This window comes from Streptopelia decaocto (assembly GCF_964273445.1).
Source record: "Streptopelia decaocto genome assembly, chromosome: 4".
NCBI lineage: Eukaryota > Metazoa > Chordata > Aves > Columbiformes > Columbidae > Streptopelia > Streptopelia decaocto.
In genome coordinates, this window is record NC_138658.1 from 62,291,215 (window position 1) to 62,303,322 (window position 12,108).

Sequence of the window (12,108 nt, forward strand, 5' to 3'; positions counted from 1 at the left end):
GGTGGACAAAAAGACCAACAGCATCCTGGCTTGTATGAGGAATAATGTGGCCAGCAGGACTAGAAAAGTGATTGTGCCACTGTACTTGACACTGGTGAGGCCCCACCTTGAATCCTGTGTTCAGTTTTGGGCCCCTTGCAACAAGAAAGACATCGAGGTGCTAGAGAGAATTCAGAGACGGGCAACCAGGAGAGGTTTAAATTGGATGTTAGGAAAAAGTTCTTCACTGGAACGGTTGTCAGGCACTGGAACAGGTTGCCCAGGGAAGTGGTTGAGTCACCATCGCTGGAGGTGTTTAAAAGATGTGTAGGTGTGGTGCTTAGGGATGTGGTTTAGTGGTGGACTTGGCAGTGTTAGGTTTACAGTTGGGCTCGATCTTCAGGGTCTTTTCCACCCTAAATGATTCTACAATAATTTCAGATGTGCAGAACATCATGTTAAATATGACTTCAACTATTTTTTCTACTCCTTTAATTTTTATATGAAGTTGACTTGAACATTGAGATGGCTTCAAGAGAATTACAAAATTTCCTATATGTGATAGTATTTGTCGTTGATGTTTTGTTTTGTGTCAGAAAAATGTTATTATTGCTTCTTAATGAAAATAGGCTGAGGCTGAAGTACTTGCTGCTCAGATGTGCTGCAGCACTTAGGGCTAATTAAAGCTGTTTGGAGTGGGAAGACTTCGTGCCTACCTGTGCTGTGTGCTGTACGCAACTAAGAAGTAGCGTGAGACTCCGTGGGCACTGATTTCTCTCTCAGGAGACTTCATCCTCATTTGATGTTCAGAAGTACCAGCTGTTCAAATGTCTCCTGCAGTGGTTCTTCTGACGCTTAACTCTTCCACTCACCAGTGTTAGTCTTGCTCAGTGTAAGCTTCAGATGTCTGTGCTTTGTGTTTGAGCTTGTTGCTGTTCAAGTCTTGGAGCAGACTGGTACCTGCTGAGTTTCATTTGGTGGTGAGCAGGTCATGCTGTGTGTAGTTTGCATGTCACTGGTCTGTTTTTTTCATAACTCAGTAATCTAGCACCAAAGGGAGATTGGGCCATTGAGTCATGGGAAGGGTTTAGTTGTGGTGCCAGTTTCCCACTGGTGCTTTCTTGGATAAAAGACACTATTTAAGAGCTGAGAGTGTGCTGCAGCAAGTGCTTCTTGCACTCACCATAGTGTGAGTCCCTGAGGAAAGAGAATGAAACCTAATAAAAAATTTGCCAGTTCATTTAATAGAATAGTTGTTAAGTGATGGCTGGTTTTGTGGTCGACAGTTCTGCTTCTGCCTGCCGACAGGAGAAAGTTGTACTGTGATGCTCTGAAAGCATTTTCAGTTTTATGTCCTGGCTTGAATCTGCAGCTGGGTGGTTCAAGCCTGGTGTTTTTTCAGGTGGATGAGCTTGTTTGTGCTTGAACTTGTGCTGGCTGCCCTGTGAGCTCACAGAGAAGCTCTGAGTGATTGCTCAGGTGTGACACATCCAGGAAGCTCTTGCATCAGCAACTAAACACCCTTGCACTTGGAGGAAAACCAGAGAATTGCGCTTGAATAATAAGGTGGTGTGTTGGCACAGGGGGACGCTACTGTCAGCTCTAGGAAAATAAAAATTTGGATTCCAAAATAATTTTAACCTAAAATTATAAGACACTGGAAGTTTTGGAAGTGTAATGCACCGAACTTGGGAGTGTCATGTTTTTGGAATCGGTGGTGTATTGGAGAAGAATGTCTTGGTAGTTCTTTGAAATACTTGGTCATCTCTGGCGTAATTCTTAAATAGTGATTTACCATTTAAGTCTGTCAGAAAGAATTGTTAGTTTCTGTACAAATCGGTTTATTTTTCAGGTTGGTTATGCAGCTTCGGGGGTGATCCCCTATGTATGGTATGAAACTGCCAGATTTAAAACTCTGTGTTTCATTAGAGGCGTGGGTTTTGCTAGAAGGCGCAGTGAAGTCTGACTTGGTGACGCAGGGGAGCACTTGTGAGAGTGGCGCGGTGCGGGCTCCTGACGCCTCTCTTGTCTGTTCGCAGGGCGTTGACTCTGGGCGGAGGACTGCCGCACCTGGAACACCTCAACCTCTCGGGCTGTCTCTCTGTCACCGGTGCAGGCCTGCAGGATTTAGTTTCTGCGTGCCCCTCCCTGAACGATGAACACTTTTACTACTGTGACAACATTAACGGTAATGTCTTTTTATGAAGATGTGATGCTCTTCTGGGGAGTGAGGTTTGGTTTAAGGACACTTTTTGAAACAAAACAAAAAGAACCATGAAAACCTCACTTTTTTTTTTTTTTTCTTGGCTGTGTAGCACTGAGTTTCACAGGTTAATTATGAAATGACAACTGTTAAACCAGTTTTTCCTCATTTGTCCTTTTGGGTTTTTTTGCTTGACACCAGTGACGGTTCTGTATTTTTAGTCCCTATGTCTCAATTTAGTTTAGCATAAGTAAAGAGGCTAGAAAGTAAGTCTCTGTACAGCTATCACACACTTGCCCTCTCAATATCTTCAGTGTAAATAATGTAATTGTATGTTTTCTCTATGGTCACAACTTCAGACAGAGGCCTAATTAGATCGGTACTAAAGCAATGATTTTTAGGAAAGGAATGATGTGTTTTGCAGTGGTTTTGGTATAGGATATTTTTTGATCCTATCATCCTGTATCCTTATGGAAAATGTGATTTAGTTTTTCTGATTTTGCTTAACTCCGTTGCTTAGGGATGGATCTAAGCTGGAGAAGGATCTGGATAAATGCATAAAATATGTTTACGGTTCAAGCCTTTTCGGTGTTTACCACACTAGAATTCAGTCTATTATGTCAGGTCCAGTAAGCATTCATGGCATTACAGAGAAGAACCATGGTGTGACTTGTATTCCATGTGTGAATTTAGAACAGCTAAGTGCAACAGAAGGGAGAAGGAGGGTAATAACTAACTTCACAGGATTATGATAGCTAATGATGTGTAAAACAAAACTATATTCCCTGGTAGTTCAGCTCAATAATTTGCATCAATATTGAGGTGCAGCCCCAGCAGGGGTACAGGCTGCCAGAGCTTTGGTGCTTCAAGTACATTCATACTGATAGCTGGGTATTCGATCCATTGAAATTGATATGATGCACTTGGATTGGACGCTAATATTAGATGTGAAAGTATTAAATAATATTTTGCTTCCATGATTGTTGCACTTTACACACTTTTTTGACACTGCTGAGTTTTTCTTTCTGTTGTTTTTTTGAGGCACTTGCTTTTTGTTAATTCCTTCCATTCCATCCAGACGACATCTTTTATAATCTTCTAGCATTTCAACCTGAAAATTTTCGTGTTCCTCTTTAAAAATACATCACTGCCTCTTTTCCCTGCATTGTGTTGACTTTAAAGATGGCTTCAAAGACCAGTTAAAAGCTTTTTACATCTGATTCCTTGCTGCTTTTCCTGTTTTCACTTCTGTCAGTAAAACCAGACTTGATATTCTTGTTTGTCTTCTGACACTTCTGTTTCTCTCTCTATTTCTGAAGTACACTGTGTCATCTTAGTTTACAAAGCCGAAATCTCTTGTGTGAGTCCACCACTTTAAAGCTTGGCTGTTCCATAATACCCCCAAGTAATTATTTATATTTGAAGAGAATACTTTTTGGAATCACTCTGTCAAGTTGCCCTGATCCTCTTGCTTTTCATTTCCTTTCTTTTACTGCCTGCTGGAAGCCGTGAGCCTAAAAGCTCTGCCTGGTTCTGTAGAGCATCCTGGTGCCTTTGGAGGAACAGTTACTGCTCTAGAGAGAAATCAACAGGAGTGTGAGTCTGTGCTGGTCCGACTTCTCACACCTGTTGAGAAGCAGTAGCATCTCAGAAGTTGGTGGCTGTTTTATTTAAGAAGGAAGTCAATAAAAACTTATATGGGTGTCCTAGCAAAATCCTGAAATGGGAAATAACCTTTTATAACCGAATCCCCTGCAGTTTTATTTGGGTACAGTTCTTTGTATTTTCACTCAAACTTCATTGTGATAGGGCTATTCAGTGTGAAACTAATGCCTTATTCTGCTCTGTAAGCAGCAGGATTTCTGTCACAGCTTGAACTATTTCTGTATCATTTGGTATTTCTAAAGTAACTGTAGGGAAAGCAGTAGCTCTTTCATTTAAATCAGTCCATACCTGAAGCTGTTTGTTTGCACATACATGGATTGTATTATTACATGCTGCACAAAGGTGACTGATCTGTAAGCATCTAGAGAATAACTTCATAACTTTCTTTGCCCAGCAGCTTATCAGGGGTTGTTTTTGGGGAAGGTGATATGTTCTGGGATCATGCTGGAAAACCCGTCAGTCTTGCAGAATAAGAAATGGAGCCAGCAGCATGGAACTTAGTCATCTTTGAATAACATACCACTTTGTTTGTTGATATATAAGGGCTTTACTTTCACCTACAGCCTATTTTCAGATTCCTTTTTTCCACTGACCCCAACGGGGGTGCCCTTGCAGCTTTATTGGGTTTTCTTTGTGGAGGGCTCGCTGGACTTGTTTGGTAGGCATGTTTGTTTGCAGCTTTTGGATTTTCATTGCAAGTGCTGGTCTAACCACAGCTGCTCTACCTTCCTGGTAGACTGAAACTAGAAAGGTAAAGCACGTGTGGTTAGAAGGACTCAGTCGGATCTGAGTCGCAAACTGTTGCACAGCAGTAATATGATGCAGTTTTTATGAGCAGAGACCATGAATTTGCACACACTTCCAAATTTATTTTCTGTTTGTTTACTGTTAGTATGACTTCAGTTCTTGGTTTACATACTAATATTTAGGATCTCTACCTATGTTTTACTCACCACTGCAGACTCAAAGCTAGGTAACCCTCAGCTACAGCTGAAAACAATCTGTCAGTGTACGCCCCTTCTAATTGCTGATTTTGTTTAATGTCTAAAACACATTTGACTGTAAATCACACAGAACTCAGCAAGGAGAGTTTAATGTTTGAGTTACCTGTTCCCACTCAAGAGTTTGTATTTCCCCATAGGCTGTTTTGTCCAGCTCTGTTCAGTCACTTTACTGTATTCTCAGTTTTAAAGCCTGGGGTGCAGTCAGCTTCACGATTAGAAAAATTAGGCTCCCTGATCTCCGCAGCACTAGTTCTTTGCAGCTTTTAAGTATGATTCAGTTGCTAGAGTTTTTTTTTAATGACGTAGTCCTCAGGTGCAGTAATTAAAGGAATAGGGCATTAATAAAATAAAGTTGTGATGATTCTGATGATTTGCTCTTTTCTTCTGGCATTAGAAATTCATTGGTTGTAGTTTGATCTGTCTTCCAGCAGTAGAGCCAAGACTTCGCAATTTCTGTTAAGATTTCTGAACTCCTGAGTGCAGATTTATATGGGGAAGTGGTGGTGTTAGACTTCAAGAGTCTGGTCTCCCTTTAAGTTCTACAAATAACCAAGGTGCTCTCATAAAGGTCTGTAAGTGTAACTTGACCACAGGCTGACAGAGAGTAGCACTTAGTAAACTTAGATTTGAATTTAATATTGCCTTTATGTAGTTTTCTTAAAGAAAATGCTTAATTTGATCAGTATTTTGGTAATTCCATTGTAATGTGTTATTTTGCTACATTACCATCAAATACAACATGCAGTGTTGATGATGAAGCCTCCTGGTGCTGGTGGCTGTGAAAAAGAACTGTTTGTCCTTCTGACGTTTGTGCTCCTCTCAGCTCCTTCTTACTGCCGTCCTGAGGCCATTATTGGTCTTTCTGTGGTAAACTGTATCAAAAACTGGGGCAGCTGAAAGCTGTGTGTGGTTTGGTGTGTTGTTTTTTTTTTTTTTTTTTTTTTTTTTTTTTTTTTTGTTGGGTTTTTTTTTCTTTCCTGTTCCCAAATGGGTCAGGAAACCATCTTGCTGCAGACTGTGACTGTTTCTGCTGCCACAGGCAAGAGCTAGAACAAGCAGCTAAAGGGATGTCGTCGTGGTGACAGCCGGTTGTCCTGGCTGCAGGGGCTCTTTCAGCGTGGTCTTGGTCTGGGTTGTCATGTGGTCCTGGTGAAATGCCCAACTTCTCTCTAGGAAATTTTTACTAATTTTTGTTTCACTAGTGCATGTGACAAAATGGAGTAATCCAATAGCTATGCTGCTTTCTTACATTGCAGGGTTGTTTATATGTATTTGGTTTGAAAACACAGAGAGCTGTTCATCAGGAGTAACCAGACCTCTGTTCTGGGTCACCTGAAGCATCTGAGTAATCTGATGTGCTTGTAAAGAGCATTACAATAATCCAGTTTAGAGGTAACTAAACCTGTAACGTAGACTGTGGCAGGTTAGATGAGAACCTGATTAACTTTGCTTTCCAAGGTGAACCAGCCCACAACAGCTTTAATTTAGGCACTTCACTGCTAGTGCTCATTGTCCTCACAGTCAGTAGGAAAAGAGGGACCCTTCTGAAGGTGAGGCAGCCCTGCTGTGAGCTGTGAAATGACCATCTCACTCACTGGGCAACATAAAAGGAACTGTATACAGTTACCATATGGCTTAACCTGGTGCATCAGTGCGGTGAGATGGAGACCTTGTGTTATATATATACTCCAAAATCCAGCCCAAATGAGGTCAGTAGCAAAGAGTGGGGAAACTGGAGATCAGGAAATCAAAAGAGGTGTAGCCAAAAGTCAGTTGAAGTCAATAAAGCTAGGGAAACAAAAACAGTCTCTGTGTTTGTCAAAAGCAAAGGCATTTGATTTTCGCTGTTAGTATCAAATGTAAAAAGAACAAGCTAAGGAGGGCCAGGGCATTTATAGAGGAGATAGATGACTCGTGATGGAGGAGATAAATTGACATGTCAAAACATAAATGAGTCATAACCAAATAGCCTTACTGTTAAAACAATCATTAATGAGACTTATATTCTTATTACAACAAGGTAGTAACCTGCAAATTGCTGGAGTTGCCTGTGTATGCTAAGAAAGAATAAAGGGTACGAGATTTCAGGAGATGTGGTTTGAACCCTGAATATTTAATATCATCAGAGTTCCTTATCAGAGGCTATAAAGCAGAGTTAGTAATAGTGTGAGGACTAGACCTGGGACAAGAAATGCAGCATAGGAAGAAAGGCGAATTTTCACTGTGGTGTGGTTAATGTCATTTGTAGTTTGGTGCCTAATAAATTAGGAAAGGAACCTATGAACTTTCCAGATGCTACAGTTTACTTAGAGGTTTCTAAGCTTTTGAGATTTTAAGTTGCTATCAGACTGGTTTAAATTTAAAAACCAAAAGCTAATTAAAGGATAGGAAGAAAGGGCAGGGCTTACTGGTCAGTGCTCAGGAATCTGGGAGGTGGTGTCTCTCTTCGCGTTCCTCCCCCGGCGTTCTGTCCTGTGATCAGTCTTACTCAGCATTCTGTTGCTGTTGTGGCGTAAGAACTACATACAGTTTCCAAGTTCTTGAGTGGTTCTGAGCTGCCTTGGGTAACGATACTGGTGCTTTATGAGCTTCAATATAGCTGTATGTAGGGTTGTTTGTCTGCGTGGTTGGAAGTAATCAAACTGGGATTGCAGGAAACTGAATTTGGAGCTGGCAGTTGCAACGTGAAGACAACGATTTCAGAGAGCGGTCGGTGCTAATTCTGAGATCTTTCCTGTTTGCAGCAACAGCCAAAAAAGCCGCCGGTGTTATGCACCATCAGGGTGTTGAGAACAAGGTAGAGGGTGGTGCTGCATGGTCCTGGAAGCCTTGGGGCACTTGCATTTGAAGTACAGCACGCAGTTTTGGCCTCCCCATCTTGAGGGGTGTCTAATGGAGTTACAGAGATACAGAAGAGCTCTGCTAAAGAGTGAGGGAGTGCAGCAGCTGTCTGGCAAGGAGACACTCAAAAGTCTGGAATGTTTCAATATGGGAATTAGAAGGCAGGATGGGGGGTGGTTTTACAGAACTGGGAAGGCAGCAGATAAGGTGAATGGATGAAAGTAACTCCGTATCCTGCAGTATTAGAACTCGGAGACAGTAGATGAAGGGGGTAGGTGATTAATTTAAAGAAAACGTACAGCGTAGTGAACTTTAAGAACTTGGTCCCGTGGGGAATTGTGGAAGCAGGCAGGATCAGCAGGTTTAAAAAGAGACTAAACAAATGCATGCACAACTGAACCATGAACAAATACTAAAGGGAATGGACTTCAGTGTCCCTACTACAACAGTTAGGGATGCTGGGGAGATGTAAGATGCAGAGAACGGGCTTATATGATCCCCTTCGATAACGCTTGCTGTTGCCAGTGATCAGTGTAGGGTTAGATGGACCATTGTTCAGACCTGGGAGGTCAGTAGTTACGCTCCAGTTATGAGCATGAGGAAGAACTTTCTTAAAATGAGCAAGAAAAGGATGGAAAACAATGTTGAAGTACACAGAGTATTCCCTTCCTTGGGATGTTGTGGTTCTGTTTGTGTTGTTAACAAGCATTTTACTAGAAATGTGAGAGTTTCTTCAAAATTACTGACACATTGCTTAGCTGTGGCAGTGGTGAGGAAGGTCAGCTTCGACTGGGATGGTGCTGCTGCACAGAACATGCTCTGCTAAACCAGCTATTCAGAAGTACTGAGTCTCCTTTTTAAAGGATTTATGAAGAAGCTTTCAAACTAACTCATAAGTGACTTGGAAGATCAAAATTTAGTTCAGGTGAATAAAGAGATTTGAAAAAGAATACAAGTTTATTGACAAATGAAAAGTTTACTCTTTTGCGTACTGTAAGCATTGTCGTTCATTATAGCTTCAGGTTTGTTTTATTCGGTCTCATGTATGTTAACTTAATTACCTTGTAGAATATTGCTCATCGGTGTGTGGCATGAAGCAGAAGGCTGATTTCCAGACACCAGGTTCTTGGGAAATTAATTGAATTATGACTTTAAGTTACAGTTCAAGGGGAAAAAAACAAGTGAGACATAGCATGGTGCCCTAGTTCATTACATTATTTTGCAAGTCCTATCTAAATGTATTAAAAAAAAAAAATCTTAAATATTCTTTGTTTTTTCTCAAATACAAAGGAGGGTAATTTGGGTTGTCCTGGTTAGGTCTTTACCAGCTTGTTTTAGTTAGCAGCCCACTGCCCATTTATGCTGGATGCCGGAGTTCAGCCAACCTGAATGTAAATGTTTATGTCTCTAAAGCAGGCATATGGCTGCAGGAAATAAAATCCTGTACTAATAAATGTAATAGTTTCTTATCTCATGATCACTTTACCATTTGAAATTAAAGGGATAACAGTAAGCGAAGGTAAGTAGAGGTGGGTAGAATTACAGTGATGGTTTATACTGTCTGTGTTTGTAACTTTTTCTTTTTGAATGGCTGTTTTTTAGCCTTACAGCTCCTGGTAATTGCAGTGATACTGAATGTGATTTTTCTCTTCAGTTTTTGAATTTCCAGTCAGAGTGCGTGAGGTGTAGGCAGCGTTCATGGAGGAGGAACCTTCCAGGCTAAAAAAGTGTTTCCATTACAGTAGAAATAGTTCTGGAGATTACGGTTTCTTTGGTAATGCCATGAAGTCATCATCTGAATTGGAAAAATGGGAGTTAAATATGCATTGTGAAAATATACCTCAACTCAGAAAGCTGGCTGTGAGCTTGCTTAAACTTGCTTATTGTACTTCTGTGTCTTTTTGAATGGGACCAGGCTGTCAGAGTGAAAATGTCTTGAAAAATAACTGTTCCAGTTGAGGTTTTTGTACTGTGGTAGTACTGGCTGTGATTCAGACTCCACAGTACTGAATGAAGTTTAGTCTATTAAAAAAATGAGATTTTCTGAATTGCCAGGTTATGAGAATTCGGAATAAATGGCCTTTTCTTCTTTTCACATTTGTTCTGTTTTTGTGCAGGTCCTCATGCTGAAACCGCCAGTGGATGCCAGAACTTGCAGTGTGGTTTTCGGGCCTGCTGCCGCTCTGGCGAATGAGCGCTGACTCCTGACCTTTCAGTCTACTTCATTTAGCTGAGCAGGCTTCCTCTCATGCACTTTACTTACAGTTCGCATCTTGTGTTAACAATCCCTGGAGTGAGACTTGTTATACTAGCCTGACCCTGCCCACAACTTCAAAATCTTAATTATGAGTGTACTGTACAGTGTTGTAACAATCTCACAAAATCTCATTTGGCTTGAAGGGTGTTGGGTTTTCTTTTTCTTAATTTGGGGAAGATGGGAAAACATTCTGAGGGTTTTTTTTGCCACTTTCTTCCAAGTTTGGCACTTAAATATACTTTACTGGATTATTTTGTGTTAAGTGAATGGTTTTTCTATTTTGAATCCGTAAGTACAATATAAATCTCTGCAGAGAATTTAAAATGTATTGTTTGCATTTGGGTAACAGTTACACATCTTTAGGAGCCTTGTTTCTTCCCCTTTCCTCTCATCCTGAAGTCGTTCTTTATATTGCAAAATTAGAGAAATTCCCACCTTCCTTTTGCATTTGGTTTTGTATTTGGGCTTGAAGGACATACTCCAATAAAACATTCCCACCAACAAAAATTCTATGTAGCAGTTGAATGTTGTTGAGGTGTGATATCCAAGCATACCATGCCAGTGGGCTGCAGAGATGGGGTGCGTGGGTGTTGTGGTTGCAGGGCTGTGAACCCCGCAATGTGCGTGGGGGGGTTGGTTTGTTTGTGTTGTTTTGATTTTGGCTTTGTTTTTTTCCTTCTTCCCATGACTGTTAGGATGCATTTTTTGAAACAGCTTCCAAGGAAGTCAGTTTTCATTAATGTGAAATCCATGGACGACAACAGTACCTTTATCCCAATGCTTTGATTTTTAACGAGTCCCTTTATTGAACAGCAGAGACTAGCAGGGAGGCTGAGGGAAACTGGCGCTAGGAATAGAGACGAGTAACGTATGAGTAGTGCACGAGTCTGTGTATGGTGGCATGGGGAAAAGCTGTTGCAAGAGGAAGCGGGTATTGTAGCCCATGTGAAGTTGCAAATGTTAGTGGCCACCAGCTCATGGGAGGCACAGTTGCAGGTGGTTTTTCTCTGGGGCAGAGGAGGGTAGGTGGCAGCCTTTGTAGAAAGCAGACAGGTTTTCACCCCAACTACCTTGCCTAATTTCGAAGGCTGACAATATGTCAAACTGGTAATTTTTACCTGTTTTCTAATTGGATAAATTCTTTGGGGTAGTATTTATTTAGGACAGCAGTCATGGTGACATGTGGCTTTCAAGACTCTCAGTATCTGGGAAGTCAGCTTGTAGGTGTAGCTGGTGATTACAGTGAACAGCAAGTTTTGATACTGTCTTGCTCCTGCTGATACTGAAGAGTAGTGAGGTGAGAGAAACAGGTGAATGTAGAGTTGTCTGCTCACGGTTAAAAGCTGAACAGGGGCTGGAGGCAGAACATCCAGTGCTCAGAAGCCCACAGATGAGGTACAAAAGGACACTGTTACTCCAGCAACTGTTGCTTTGAGTAAGCTGTGTTAAATTTACTTTGCTGCCCAAAGGTGAGAGGAGATACGTGTCCATTTGTGTAACGCTCACAGGCAAGATGAGAGTAGTACCAAGGTACACCGTGGGCTCTCTGCATCTGTCCTTGTTCCACAACTGTTGTTCCCAAGGCTGGGAAGGTGCAGCCAGCACTTCTTGCTGCATGGTGGTGTTCTCTGTGCAGATCAGTAGAGACAGCTGAGGACTGAATCAGTTGCAGGAACTGCTGTTCACTTACACTGCGTTTGTTCTCCCTTCTCTGGAGTTGGACTAAACTCAGCTGATGTCATCAATGTTGTTCAGCAAAGCATCATGTGATGACAATGTAGCTACTCCTTTCTGCTGGAGGTTTGACAGGAGAACCTGTGGTAGCAATACCAGGCTCTAAACCAAAGATTCTATGTCGAGTATTTATTAGATTGAATCTCAGTTGGAGCTGAGCTCAAGAACAATCTTAGGAAGAAGGTTCATTAGAGCATATCAAAGTTAAGCTCAACCCACCATCATTTTCACTTGGGAGAGTTCAATTAGCAAAACAACTGCAGGAAAAGGTATCAATTTATCAGTATTAACAGTTAACACCACTACTTACATACTAAGAAGCAAATTTTCTTTTGATAATATTTTACCAGTGTAACTTTGAGACAAGGATTTCATACTTCAAAGAAACTTAATCAAATTATTGTATAAAATGAATGAGCTTCCAC

At 41.2% G+C, this 12,108-nt stretch overlaps 1 protein-coding gene across 1 annotated transcript in view; it reads left to right on the top strand.

The window, feature by feature from the left end:
* The window catches only part of FBXL5 (F-box and leucine rich repeat protein 5), a 35,865-nt gene extending 25,409 nt beyond the window's left edge, over window positions 1–10,456 (top strand). Inside the window, exons 10-11 of the mRNA XM_082052026.1 lie at window positions 2,019–2,167; window positions 9,810–10,456. Coding sequence (XP_081908152.1) covers window positions 2,019–2,167; window positions 9,810–9,886 — 226 coding nt within the window. The 3' untranslated portion in view covers window positions 9,887–10,456. The remainder of the gene's footprint in view (window positions 1–2,018; window positions 2,168–9,809) is intronic.
* The last annotated feature ends 1,652 nt before the right edge of the window (window positions 10,457–12,108 follow it).